General features: G+C 35.9%; 3 protein-coding genes across 5 annotated transcripts; all 3 read left to right on the forward strand.

The window, feature by feature from the left end:
- Positions 1 to 6: 6 nt before the first annotated feature.
- Positions 7 to 1,552, forward strand: LOC132165520 (uncharacterized). 3 transcript variants are annotated; one of them, XR_009438506.1, is made up of 6 exons: positions 7 to 42; positions 116 to 356; positions 440 to 528; positions 609 to 723; positions 808 to 936; positions 1,292 to 1,552. XR_009438506.1 is itself a non-coding variant. In XM_059576125.1 (5 exons), exons 1-5 carry the CDS (start codon positions 8 to 10, stop codon positions 847 to 849), a joined length of 522 nt encoding a protein of 173 aa, XP_059432108.1. In that variant the 5' UTR covers position 7; the 3' UTR covers positions 850 to 1,228. The 3 variants fall into 3 exon arrangements, 1 of the variants encoding a protein (XP_059432108.1); XR_009438505.1 differs by having other exon boundaries at positions 1,300 to 1,552; XM_059576125.1 differs by lacking the exon at positions 1,292 to 1,552 and having other exon boundaries at positions 808 to 1,228.
- Positions 1,553 to 2,311: 759 nt separating this feature from the next.
- Positions 2,312 to 6,754, forward strand: LOC132188571 (monooxygenase 2-like). Its single transcript, XM_059603071.1, has 6 exons — positions 2,312 to 2,434; positions 2,535 to 2,681; positions 2,893 to 2,961; positions 4,993 to 5,158; positions 5,535 to 5,763; positions 6,176 to 6,754. Exons 1-6 carry the CDS (start codon positions 2,358 to 2,360, stop codon positions 6,718 to 6,720), a joined length of 1,233 nt encoding a protein of 410 aa, XP_059459054.1. The 5' UTR covers positions 2,312 to 2,357; the 3' UTR covers positions 6,721 to 6,754.
- Positions 6,755 to 8,341: 1,587 nt separating this feature from the next.
- Positions 8,342 to 13,686, forward strand: LOC132167548 (monooxygenase 2-like). Its single transcript, XM_059578554.1, has 6 exons — positions 8,342 to 8,418; positions 8,540 to 8,686; positions 8,955 to 9,023; positions 9,444 to 9,609; positions 11,170 to 11,404; positions 13,140 to 13,686. The coding sequence occupies exons 1-6, from the start codon at positions 8,342 to 8,344 to the stop codon at positions 13,679 to 13,681; spliced, it is 1,236 nt and encodes a 411-aa protein (XP_059434537.1). The 3' UTR covers positions 13,682 to 13,686.
- The last annotated feature ends 241 nt before the right edge of the window (positions 13,687 to 13,927 follow it).

Here is a 13,927-nt window from a genome sequence, read left to right on the forward strand (position 1 = left end):
ACTTCTCATGCAAAAGTTGGATCGCAGTGGCACTGCATCTAGGTTTGTCTCTGCCTAATTTGTTATTATATCTGAAATTGGCCTGTTTTGATCTGAGATTTTCTTCCTTCTGCAGTATTTCTGGTTCTGTTGGCACTACTGCCGTCAATAACACTGGCCTTGCTTTACCACCGGCACCTATCCTTGGAGCTGCTCCTGTGGTACCTCCGGTTGTTGCTCCCCTTGCTTCTTTTCCTGCTCTTGCTGGACTTGGCGCAGGTCTTCAAGTTCCCACTGCTGCTGTGCCAGCTATTGATACAATTGGTGTTCCGAGTGAATGTTTATTACTAAAGGATATGTTTGATCCAAATGTTGAGGTTGGTGGGTTTTGCATTTTTAAATAGTTTTCTGTTCATATTCTTGTTGCTAGCTTATTTTTGAATGACATCCCCTTTTGCAGACGGAGCCAGATTTTGATTTGGATATCAAAGAAGATGTTCAAGAAGAATGTTCAAAGTTCGGAAAATTGAAACATATTTTCGTGGAGAAGTGAGTTTAGTGTGCAGCTTTTTTTTTTTTTTTTTTTTTCTTTGGATAATTGGGGCTTATATATTTATACTGATTAACAGGAACAGTGCTGGCTTTGTGTACTTGCGATTTGAGCATACGCAAGGTGCAGTCGCTGCACAGCGTGCTCTCCATGGAAGATGGTTTGCTGGAAAGATGATTACCGCAGCATTTATGGTAATCATGTTTTCTATGGCTTCATTTTATTTTAATACATATTGCACAATACAAAGACTAAAAATAAAATTCACATGCATGCAGGTACCCCAGGCATATGAGACTAAGTTCCCTGAAAGTAGATAGGATTATGATTCTGGATGTACAACAATGGGAGTCTAAAAGAGTAGTCTGTATGCCTATTGATGCCGCTTTTTATTGCTGCCTCTTAAGGTTAAGATAAGATGTCATTTGCTTGTCTTCAGTTTTGGGATTTTTTGTTTATTGTTTTCTTTTTTTCTTTTTTTTGGGAGGGGGGGAGGAAGCGAGGGAGAAAAGCTTGTGTACAATAAGTAGTTATACTCGGGTGTTTGCAAATGAGTTGCTAATAGCAGAAGATTGTGAAAAGAAGTCATACTTACATTTTATGAATTTGTTACTGCCTTTTACAATCAAAATCTAAGAGTCAACTGTTTGGATGCAACTGCTGCTTCCTTTTGTAATCTTGAGGTTTTTTTGGCTACAATTTCTGGCTGTCAGCTGCTCTTGATTATACTTCTATGTTGTCTGATATTGGTTTTAAATTTAGTTTTGCAGCTTATGGCTTTTGAAGCCTCTCCCAATGGTTGTGATTTCCAGAGCCATGGTTCATCCTTACCCCAGATGTTGGAACTTATCATTTTTCTCCGTTAGACTAGATTGAAGCCCTAGTACAAACTAGACCCCACAATTTTTGTTTTTGTTTTTTTTTCTCAACACCTAGAAAGTGCTAATGATGTTTTGTCGAAAACTGGTTTGAGAGTTTGAAACCATTCTTAGGTATCAATTACAATGATCATGATGTTGTCCACGCGCTATGTGTTTGGACTCTCTGATTTTTCATTCGAAATGTGCATTTTTAATCAAAATCGCAGAAAATGTTCATTTGAAAACATGGACAAATTCACTTTTTTGTGCAGTAGGCAAGATGGTGCATTAAGCCAAACTGTGTATTCTCACGTACAACACGCATAGACAAAAGCATATACTAGAACATATTTTAACTGTGTTATGAATTTGCTATTTTTTTTAAATTGCACATTTTAAAATTGCCAAACCAACAATTACCGATGTACTAGATTGCAAATATGAGATGCATGTTAGAGTCTGTTTAGGTGTGCGTTTGAATAGTATAAAAATACGTTTAACATCTTAAAAGTCTGTTTGAAGAAAAATGTATCCGATTAGTAAAAAAAATTGAAAGCGCTTTTAAGGGTCCAAATAGCTTAAAAATGGCCAAAAAAAAAAAAATACTTTTTAACTTTAAACTCTATTTTTCAAACACAATTTTAAAAATGCTCTTAGTGTGTGTTGTGATTCAATCGTACTTCATGGTCCAGATATTAGAGGCATATTACACTTGGGTACAACATTTGTATTGTCTGCCATCTTGGCCTTTGTCAGTGTTGTCACCATCCTTTCGTTATCGTCCTTGACCCGTTCCTTGTGGGGATAAGGTGGCATTAAATCCGAGAAAGCTCATCCACAAGGCATCCAAATTCCAGAAACTTCATTAATAATCCCAACCAAAAACCAAATCATTTCACGTATAATTATACTAATCCCCATTCTCCCCCACCCTCCTAAAAAAAAAAAAAAAAAGGCAAAAAAACATCATGGAAGAAGTAGTTGAAGACATTGTGATTGTAGGAGCTGGAATTGCTGGCCTCACAACATCCTTAGGACTTCACAAGTACCTATATATCTTCTATCTCTCTCTCTCTCTCTCTCTCTCTCTGTGTTGTGTTGCAACATAATAATTATGATTGTAAGTGATGCGAATGTTTTCAAAGGTTGGGAATCCGAAGCCTAGTATTGGAATCCTCTGATGGGTTGAGGATCGAAGGATATGCCTTGACATTATGGACCAATGCTTGGAAGGCCTTGGATGCTGTTGGCATTGCCGATTCCATTCGTCACCAACATGAACTCCTTGATGGGTAACTATTTTATATATGTATATTCACCCTCTACATCTGCATTGTGTATGTAGGGTTTCTATTATTTGTCTGTTGGTTCAATGCTTAATTAATTGCTAGGCTTTTTACTGAGCGATTAATTGATGGTCTCTATTATTTACTGTTTACCTGTACCAAAATTATTGTCAAAGAAAAGAAAAGAATGAACTGACCAGTAGCGATTTGAGTGCAGGAACGTGAGTACCTCTACAGTTTCGGGACTTCAAACTTCATATATATCTTTTAAGGTCAAAGGAAAACAGTAAGGGTTTTTTTTTTTTTTTTTTTTTTTTTTTTTTGGGTTCATTTCTCACATTCCTGCATTAGAAAATAATTTTCTTATAAGGAAGGCAAACATAGATACAATTTATAACCATTCAGTGAAAAGATCATTCCTTTATGTGGATGGCTTATCTTCTCAATGTGGAAATAGGGTGTTACAACTATGTATAACAACTAGGGTTCGTTTATTTTGACATAAAATGGTGGTCAATGGAAAATATTTTTCTTTTGACCGAAAAATTTTTCTTTAATTTTCTGAAAATGAAAACCGTAAACCATTTTTTGACTTTGAGCATTTTATTCTCAAATCGACGGACCCTGCTAAGACCTGCCTGGAACCCTGCCGGGACCCACTCGAGACTTGACCAAGACTCGCCCAAAACCCGCTCGGGACCCTGCTGAGACCTGTCCAAGACCCAACCAGACCTGAATGGGACTCGCCCGGACCTGCCCATGATCTGCTGGGACCTGCCTGGGACTCGCCCAGTACCCGCTTAGGACCTTGCCGGGACTTGCCCAGGACTCGTCCGGACCTGCCCTGGACTTGTCCAAGGCCCACCTAGGACCTTGCCGGGACCCGCCCGAGACTTGCATGGGACTAGACTAGGACTTGACTAAGACCCAACTGGGACCCCGCTGGGACTTAACTGGGACCTACCTGGGACCCCACTCAAGACCTACCCGTGACTTGATCGGGACTCGCCCAAGACTTGCTCGGGACTTGCCCTGGACTCGACTAGACTTGAACGGGACTTGCCCGGACCTACCTAGGACCTACCAAGGACTTGACCAAGACTCGCTCGGGACTTGCTCGGGAACCCACCGGGACCCGTCCGGGGCTTGAATGAGACCCAACCGGGACCCCGCCATGACTTGACCGGGACCTGCCCCTGACTCGCCCGGGACTTGCTCGGGAGTTGATTTAGACCTGCCTAGGACCCTGTCGGGACTTTACCGGGACTCGCCTAGGACCCACTCGGGACTCATCGAAAAATATTTTCAATGGAAAATATTTTCGGCGGAAAACATTTTCCTTGAAAATGATTTCTTAGAAAACATTTTCCGGTATTTGGCAGGTATGGAAAATCAGGCGGGCCCCCGACGTCGAAAAATGTTTTACATTTTCAACAGAAAACATTTTTCTGGAAAACATTTTCCGGTATTTGGTGTGTACGCAAAAGCATATTAAACACTAAATGCGGAAAACATTTTCCGGTATTTGACACGTACGGAAAATTGGGTGGGCCCCCGACATCGAAAAATGTTTTACATTTTCAACAGAAAACATTTTCCTGGAAAACATTTTCCGGTATTTGGTGTGTACGCAAAATCATATTAAACACCTTGGCAGGTCCTGCCAGGGTGTCGGGTTGATCCCGACGGGATCTCGATAAGGTCTTGGTAGTGTCCAGGTGTGTCCCGGGTAAGTCCGAGTGGGGTCCTTGCAGGACTCGGTTCGGACACCTCTTAAAACTTGGTCTGGATATTTTCGCAATTTAGAGGTTAATATGATTTAATGAAAAAATATATAGAAAGAAAATTTTTTGATTTTCCGTGCACGCAGTAAACGCCGTAAAATGTTTTCATCAGAAAACATTTTCAGGGAAAATGACTTCCCTGAAAATATTTTCCGACGGAAACCATTTTACGTCAAAGAAACTGAGCCTAAGTGAAAGCGCTAGCTATATTATATGCGCTATTATTTTAACAACCGACACCCGTATATATCAAATATTTCTTGCAAAACCAAGAAGTTTCTAAGTATTTGTCCACTTTGCACTTCTTGACAATCATTTCTTTATTTCTAATTACAAAATGCAGCCATGAGACAATTTAGGTGACAAATGTTATATACCATGTCGGAAATGTGTTTTTTTGTTTTGATTTGATTTTTTCTTTTTTTCTTTTTATTTTTTTCTTTTTTTTATTTATTTTTATTTTTTTATATTAAATTTGTGATTGAGATGTTTGAACAGCTAGCTAGGTTTAATAATTGGTGTGTGATGTGCAGTGGAGTCCATGAAGTTCGTCGTGTCAAAAGGAATATGTTGGTGGAAGCCATTGCAAAGGAGCTTCCAAGTGGCACAATTAGGTACTCTTCCAAGGTGGTTTCTATAGAGGAATCAGGCTTCTATAAGCTTTTGCATCTTGCTGATGCAACCACTTTTAAAACCAAGGTAAAATTCATTTCATCGTCCGAAAGGAAAAAAAAGAATCATCAATCCTTGCAATGTTTGTTCGATTTGCAACAAACCCAATTACCTAGAACCAAAAACAAAAAGGAATCGTGAATAAATTTACGGGGAGAAATCTTGAGCAGACCATCTATGTAGTTTACAATGAGCCCTATTTAGATACAAGAATGGAGGAACACATCCCATGATTCAAGTGCCCAAATTATGTGTGGATTGATGTTAGTTGTAAATGGTAATTGGTAAGTGCTTGATTCATGTTTCCTTCCTTAACAATGTATACCAAAAAATAAGAACATAATTTACTTTTGATTCATGTTTCCTTCCTTATTGGAGTACCAATGTTTTGAATGAATTAAAGGTGTTGATTGGGTGTGATGGAGTGAACTCAGTGGTGGCAAAGTGGCTGGGCCTAAAGAAACCAACTTCCACAGGGAGGTTTGCCATCAGGGGCTGTGTAGATTTCAAGCACAATCATGGGTTTGCTTCCAAGTCCATGCAGTTCTTTGGAAATGGTGTTCGATTTGGTTTTGTTCCTTGTGATGATGATACTGTTTACTGGTTTTTCACTTGGATTCCCACCAGCCAAGGTGAGTCCTTCCCCTCAACTTATAAGAGCATGTTTAATTTTTTATTTTTTATTTTTTAAATTATAAAGGTTTTTGTAGTCACAAATGCCCATGAAAAAAAAAAAAAAAAAACAATGTTGAAAGTTATTTGGAACATGTTTTTAAGCCGTCTTCATTGTTTGTTTGTTTGTTTGTTTGTTTGTTTGTTTTTTTTTTTTTTTTTATGTCAATTTAAGATTTTAGAATAAGTTATAATTTATATGGTATCATATAAAAAATCATGAATTCAAACCCTGACTCTCACAATTTACCTTTAAATTCAATTAAAATATTTCACATGTTGTCTGATTTTATACTTTTTCTTAATCTATTAAGATAAGTGATGATTTTTGACAAGAAGATGCTCCTAAATTTTTCCTTGTCTTTTTTGCAGAGAAACAGACAGAAGATAGCCCAGCTAAAATGAAGCAACTTGTATTAAGCAAGCTAGGAAAAATGCCTGAACCAGTAAGGGCCATGATAGAAAATACTGAAGTGCATAGTTTTGTCCCATACCGGATAAAATACAGACACCCATGGCAGCTTATTTGGGGAAATACAAGCAAAGGCAACGTCTGTGTAGCCGGAGATGCTCTCCACCCCATGACCCCAGACATCGGCCAAGGTGGGTGTGCTGCTCTGGAAGACGGTGTTGTTTTGGCAAGGTGTCTTGCTGAGGCCATATCAGGAAAAACAAAGGAAAAGGCTGAAACAGAAATGGATGAATATAAGAGGATTGAAATGGGGTTGAAGAAGTATGCCAAAGAGAGGAAATGGAGAAGTATTGAGCTCATTACTACTGCTTACATTGTTGGTTTCATAGAGCAGAGTGATGGCAAAGTGATGACCTTTTTAAGGGATAAAATTTTTGCTGTATTCCTAGCTGGTTTACTGCTAAAAAAGTCTAGTTTTGATTGTGGGAAGCTTATCATTTCTTGAATTCAATCAAATACATACTCTTTATATTATTGCTTCTGTAAGATGCATGGTAATTTTTGTGTTTTTTTTTTTTTTGGGTTGTCACTCATATATATATTAGTGTTTTTTAACTTGGGAGACTCTTTGTCTTGCATTGCATGTAACATCAATGCTAATGTTGCGTAATTTTTCTTGTTCATCGCATTAATGGGTGTTTGGAGATTGATGTGGACATGTAATTTTTACGTGGAGAAGATTTTAAGAATGATTGATTTGTTTTTCTTGTGAGGGTGATTGGTTGATAAGAAAGTCTAAACCTCCTTTTCCCATCAAACTTTTTTAAAAATTAGGAAAAATTACAGTTTACCCTCTCAAAGTTGACAGTATTTTTTAATTTGAACACCAAAGTTTTAATTTTTGCAATTTACCCCCCAAAGTTTCAATTTTTTTACAATTTGACCAATTTTATCCAAAACTTCCCATATTGTCCTTAATTTTTATTTTTTATAAAAATTTTAAAAAAAATTCGGGGTGGCTTTGGTCATCTGGTTATTTTTGCACCCCTAAATTTGTTTTCATTTTCATAAAAAACAAAAAAATAAAAATAAAAATCAGGGACAATATGAGAATTTTGGGATGATATTGGTCGAATTGAAAAAAATTAGAACTTTGTGAGGGTGGATTGCAAAAATTAAAACTTTGATGTTCGAATTGAAAAACACTGTCAACTTTAAAGGGGTAAACGGTCATTTTTCCTAAAAATTAATCATTAAATCTTCGAATATGAATTATCCTCTCCTTAATGCTTATTTATATCCACTCCACACAGGGATCTTTGGTTTTTAGCAAATGCATTATGCACTGAAGGTGGCAAATGGGCCCCCAATAATAATGCAATTACTTTATTCAATAATATTTTATTCCTATTATTTTATTGCACCTGGTTGGCGCTCAAATCGAAGTTTTGGTTGGCTTCCAAAACAACTTAGAATAATGTACCACTTCAAATTTAAAATATAGGCGGCCATCATCAACGTGGCTTGTTCTGATCAGCAAGCATCATATTCACCACCATGGAGCAGTAGTTGTTATAATCATCCTACTATTCCTCCCAATTTTTTAAAGGTCACTAACAATTAGGGAAAATATAAAATTAGTCCTTATGGTTTATTGTTTATCTAATCTATAATTAGTTTTTTGTAGTATCAAAATGAACTCAAAGGTCTCTGAGATATGCAAAAAAAATAATTTAGTTTTTACAGTCAAATTTTGTACGTCTACTAATTTAATAGATTCTGTTAGTGCGACATTGATTTAAATAAGACAAATATTATAATTTATTGGCTTTAATGTTTTACGCTATCATAATCTGTTAAGTCAGTGAATGAAATTTGGTTGTAGGGACTAAATTGTTTTTTTTTTTTTTTGCATACTTTAGGAACCTTTGAGTTCATTTTGATACCACATAGAGTTAATTGCAAATAAGGTAAAACATAATGATTGATTTTACATTTTTCCTTAATAATTATTCACCAACCTTTTTGTAATCTTGCAACCATCTTCCTATATTCGAAAACTATCCACACACATATATGTAGTGTAGATCAATTCCCAGTGCCCAGAAAAAGAGAGCCAAAATATGATGGAAGCAGTGCATGAAGACATTGTGATTGTGGGAGCTGGAATTGCTGGTCTTACAACATCCTTAGGACTTCATAGGTACCCACCTTTCCTCTCTCTCTCTCTCTCTCTCTCTCTTTTCATGCTTATTAATTTAAGATTGTAAAGAATGCAAATATATATATATATATATATATATATATATATATATATGTTGTAGGTTGGGAATTCGAAGCTTGGTGTTGGAATCCTCGGATGCTTTGAGGATCACTGGATTTGCCTTCACGACATGGACAAATGCTTGGAGGGCCTTAGATGCTGTTGGCCTTGGGGACTCCCTACGACAACATCATCAAAGGCTTTGTGGGTAAGTAGTACTAGTACTCACCCGCTCTCTCTCTCTCTCTCTCTCTCTCTCTGTATGGACCATATATGGTGTTAATTTGGTGAGCCTGGGCTTGGAAAATATAGAAATATACTTCTACATGCTTTGGTTTTGGATGCTTCCAATGATTTATTAATGCTTGTACATCTTTTATAACCACCATAACATTATCAATCATTTTTCATTTTAAAGCAAGTAAATAAGAACATCCACACCAGATAACTAATTAACCGCAGAAATTTCTGTGCAGGAATGTTTCTACCTCTACAATTTCAGGACTTCAAACCTCAGAGATGTCATTTGAAGTCAAAGGAAAATAGTGAGTTTTACAGCACTGCCAATGGTGCCTCTATGACTATAGCATAACTAATAAGGGCCATTGTTAACTGCAATGGTAAAGATTTTGAACTGTCAGCACAAGTATGCGGATTAAAAAGAGGTTACTTCATGCAAAATGCAGAATATATAGGATTATTGTCATAATGAAATTGGTTTTTCTGCTAAATAAGATGTCATATATACAAGTATCCAAAGTTTGATCATTGCAAGACTCAGAAGCTGCCAACTGCTAAAAAAGTATTGCTTAGCTTTGTGTTTCTTCAGAATCATTTGTTTCGAGTATCTGTAAACTTAGGTGACCAAAGTTTATATAGATGCTGACAATTTTGTGTTGATGTTATAATCATAATTGAGATGTTTAAGATATACATAGGCCGGATAATTGCTGTCTGATGTGCAGTGGAGACCACGAAGTTCGTTGTGTTCAAAGGAAGTTGTTGTTGGAAGCTCTTGCAAACGAACTCCCGAGTGGCACCATTAGGTTCTCCTCCAAGGTGGTCAATGTAGAGGAATCAGGCTTCCATAAGCTTGTGCATCTTGCGGATGGAACCATTCTCAGAACCAAGGTATACTTGAGCTGCATTTTATTGTCGATTTTTTTTTTTTTTTGACATGAATTTCTTTCGAATTGAATTAGAGGAATTTTAATTATTTAACTTATTTTATAAAGTTGGCACGTATCCTTTAACATGTAAAAAACATTTTGTATTTCTCACATGCTCAACGAACATATATATTAGTCTTATAGTTGGATTGAAAGACTAAATTAGAGGAAATTTCTGACAAAAACGAGCCCAAATTCAAATTTTGAGAATTTCAAGCTCTAAATACTAAAGTTCATCATTTAATTTATACTTTAAATATTTGTTTTTACGTGTGAGTTCCAATAATGACACATATTTTAACAATCATTTTATTTAAAGTAGATGCCAAAAAGTGGTTTGCTTTCGTCTAAACCGCTGCTTCTTAAATTATAGAGGAGTTGGATAATGACCCCTTAGGTGATGATTTTTTATACTTATTTTATTAAGTAGAAAGCAAAAGTGTGGTTTTCTTTCCTCCTTTTTCTATAGACTATACCACTCATTCCATGACCCTACTTGTATTGGAGTGTAATAATGGCAAATACTTTTTCTTTACTTTTTCTTTCATATTTAAAGTGCGTTTGAGATTGCAATTTCATAAGAATAATTTACTTTTTTAAAGATATTGTAAAATGTAAAGTGTTTAGCATTACGATTTAAAAAACACTTAATTTAAAATAGAAAAAAAAAATAAAAAAATCTAGGATTTCTATAAACAGGCTAAGGGGTGCTTATTTGAAAAAGCACAAATTTAAACCAAAATCACTATTTTGCATAACAAATATTTGATTAAAAAAAAAAACTTTTTAACATGTTTTACTAAACGTCTTTGCGATTTTAAAAACGCAATTGTTTTTAAATTGCACTTATTGAAACCGCAATCCTAAGCGGACCCTTATTCTTTACATTTTACCGCTACTCTGGTTGGATGTGTAACCAATCCAATTAAGCAGAGATTAAAATTTTCAGTAAGTTTGTTGTTTGAATCGATAGTTATGGGCTCACCTGTTCGATTAGGTTTCAACAGCACACTAACTTGTTGGAACATGTAGGCCCTACAAAAGCTCTTTCACATTTCCTGTTTGGATTACTACCAATTTGGGTAGCAAATTATAGAGAATTCGAATTCATTATGTAAACCCAAAAAAGTGGACGCAGATAAGGAACGAGGCTTTTTATTGCACATGCAAAGAATTATGACTATGAAATCCCAATTAAATTCACAGGACAGGACAATTTGTCTATTGGTTGCGAGTATTATGAAAATCATATTTATTTTAAGGAAAATGCTTGGATATAAGTTTAAAGTTCTACTATAATTTTCTTACATATTGTCAATGAAATGATTAGAAGTGTATTATTGATAAGTTACATTCTTTGCTTAATCATTTAACTAATTGTAAATTGTCCTGTCAGTTTACAAAAAAAAAAAAAAAAAAAAAATTATAATAAAAATTGAAATACCCCTAACATTAATATTCTTATTCTCAATATGTTTTGGAGTATAATTACTTATTAGAGTATCCACTTTGTGAATGGAAGGTGTTGATTGGGTGTGATGGAGTGAACTCAGTGGTGGCAAAGTGGCTGGGCTTCAACAAACCAGCTTTCACAGGGAGATCTGCCATTAGGGCCCGTGTGGATTTCAAGCGCAATCATGGGTTTGGGAACAAGTTCATGCAATTTTTTGGGAAAGGTGTTCGATCTGGTTTTATTCCTTGTGATGATAACACCGTCTATTGGTTTTTCACCTGGACTCCTTCCTCCTCCAGCCAAGGTGCCATTATTCAATTCCCAATACATAGCTTACTTTGATTCTTTGCTTTGAAAGAACAATTTTCTAAGTATTAGAATATAAATAAATAATTAAATTTATTATTTCTTATTAACTTCAGTTTTTGGGACACCTCATAATTTAATTGTTGGGAATTAATCAATTACAAATAGCAGCAGAAAATATATCTCAAGGGCTGAACCCTCATGATTGAGATCGCAATAGTTTTTTCCAAATAATATTGTTTACAAAGAAGAAACCACTAAAAAAGGGCTAGGGTTTTGCAAAGAGAAGATTAGGGTTTACTCTCAAAACCTTTTGAATTTTCTCCTCAATTCTAAATTGTGGGAGAGAGTGTGGGTTCTCCTGCACAAGCCCCCTGTAAATAGGTGTGTTAGTCTTAAGTTAGATTAAAACCTCGTATCTGGATCCCCTCTTATTGGAAGGAAAATTAGAGATTCTCCAATTATCAATCTTGGCCATTCAATATTATTCAACGGCTCATAGACTGCCATGTGTTCTACTTAAGTTTAAATAATAAAATATTGTTTAACTTTTAAAAAGAAAATAAAAATTTAAATAAAATAATAAAAACATATGGGGTGGCCGACTACCCCAGCTGAGCACCAGGGGTGGCTTCGGCCACCTCCAATCCTATGGACCTAGGGGGTAGTTCAACCACCCCCAACCGGTCTTATTGGGGGTGGATTGGGGCTCAGCTGGGGTGGCCGGCCACCTCATATGTTTTTATTATTTTATTTAAATTTTTATTGTCTTTTTAAAAGTTAAATAATATTTTATTATTTAAACTTTAGTGGGACACGTAGCTTTGGATAATATTGGATAGCCAAGATTGACAATTGAAAAATCTCCAATTTCCCCTCCAATGGGAGGGGATCCGGATCCTAAAACCTCACTCATCCATATGCCACAACAATTCGTTCTCCTTGTGCAATTCAGTCAAGCCTAATAAGATTTTATATGTCCTCAACGGATAGCTCAATCGGTTGTGGACCACGTCTCATAAAGTGGAGGTCACTAGTTTGAATCCTCATTCCCCTTAATTCCCTTGTGTGAACATGTCAAAAAAAAAAAAAAAAAATCTATATCAGCTTGTGGAGTGGGCTAAAGAAAAAAATAAATAAATCTAGTTTTAACCGGCTTCTGACACGTCATCTCATAACTTGTCATTAACTACCATTAATTACAACTTATTTAAAAAAAAAAAGGGTATAATTGCACTAGAGTATTATTTAATTTGATTGATCAAGAGCTCATTCGGCTTCTTATAATTACATTTGACCATTCCATGAAACATTTATAATGAAATTAAGGTCAATTCAAAACTTATTGTCGCTACTATCTCTAAATATTTAAGCATTTGATTTAATCTCTTGAGTATTCTTATACTTTCAAAATAATATTTCATTGAGTAACTTCTTACTAAAATATTATGAGCAGGGGCAGACCCCAAAATTGTAAAATTCTCCCTAGCTAATTTTTTGTTTTAAAAAAAATATATACCCTTAAAAATATATTTTTTGGCCCCCCATTTTTTTTTTTTTTTTGGCTCCCCAAACCTAAAACTCTAATTCCGCCCCTGCTCACGAGGCATATATGGGTTAGAATCTCCCATATAATAGTTTTCCAATACATTTACGGGGCATAATATTGTTTACCATTAGCATATTTGTGTGGCATTGTGGTCGCAATTGTTATTCATCTTTATATCTTGCAGAGAAAGAGATAGAAGATAACGCAGCTGAAATGAAAAGACTTGTGCTAAGCAAGCTAGGAAAAATGCCTGATGAAGTAAGGGCTATTATTGAAAACACTGATTCGGATAGTTTTATATCATCCCCATTGAGGTACAGACATCCTTGGGAGCTTCTTTGGGGAAATATCAGCAAAGGCAATGCTTGTGTGGCCGGTGATGCACTCCACCCCATGACTCCAGACATTGGCCAAGGTGGTTGTGCTGCCTTGGAAGATGGTGTTGTCTTGGCCAGGTGCCTTGCTGACGCGTTCTTGAAAGAACCAAGTGGGGAGAAGTTAGCTGAAAAAGAAGAATGTAAGAGGATTGAAATGGGGTTGAAGAAGTATGCCAAAGAGAGGAGATGGAGAAGCATTGAGCTCATTACTACTGCTTATATGGTTGGTTTCTTCCAACAGGGTGATGGAAAAGTGACGAACTTCTTTAGGGATATATTTGCTGCATACTTGGCTGGGGTGCTGTTGAAAAGGGCTGATTTTGATTGCGGGAAGCTTAGCATTTCCTAAATGCACTCATATATATGCCTAGCTATGTACAAAATATAAGGTATATAATATACCAAGATTTTAATAATAATGGGTGTGATTATCCAGTAACGCATCATCATCTCCTACTTGATCATAATATAATATTAGGTGATCGATAAACTTAATTAAATATGATTACCTTGACACCAATAACTTTTCCATGCAAACTCTAATATGTGATCCTCCACAAACCAACGTCAAATTGTGGTTGATTTATATATATGT

This window comes from Corylus avellana, chromosome ca1 (assembly GCF_901000735.1).
Source record: "Corylus avellana chromosome ca1, CavTom2PMs-1.0".
In the NCBI taxonomy this organism is placed as follows: Eukaryota; Viridiplantae; Streptophyta; class Magnoliopsida; order Fagales; family Betulaceae; genus Corylus; species Corylus avellana.

Bases quoted from the DNA above. Each gene is read 5' to 3' on its own strand.
- LOC132188571 (XM_059603071.1), top strand. From the start codon at position 2,358: ATGGAAGAAGTAGTTGAAGACATTGTGATTGTAGGAGCTGGAATTGCT. The intron at 2,435-2,534 runs GTACCTATATAT...ATGTTTTCAAAG, and splicing joins ACATCCTTAGGACTTCACAA to GTTGGGAATCCGAAGCCTAG. The intron at 5,764-6,175 runs GTGAGTCCTTCC...TCTTTTTTGCAG, and splicing joins TTGGATTCCCACCAGCCAAG to AGAAACAGACAGAAGATAGC.
- LOC132165520 (XM_059576125.1), top strand. From the start codon at position 8: ATGCAAAAGTTGGATCGCAGTGGCACTGCATCTAG. The intron at 43-115 runs GTTTGTCTCTGC...TTCCTTCTGCAG, and splicing joins CGCAGTGGCACTGCATCTAG to TATTTCTGGTTCTGTTGGCA. The intron at 529-608 runs GTGAGTTTAGTG...ACTGATTAACAG, and splicing joins AAACATATTTTCGTGGAGAA to GAACAGTGCTGGCTTTGTGT.
- LOC132167548 (XM_059578554.1), top strand. From the start codon at position 8,342: ATGGAAGCAGTGCATGAAGACATTGTGATTGTGGGAGCTGGAATTGCT. The intron at 8,687-8,954 runs GTAAGTAGTACT...ATTTCTGTGCAG, and splicing joins CATCATCAAAGGCTTTGTGG to GAATGTTTCTACCTCTACAA. The intron at 11,405-13,139 runs GTGCCATTATTC...TATATCTTGCAG, and splicing joins TCCTTCCTCCTCCAGCCAAG to AGAAAGAGATAGAAGATAAC.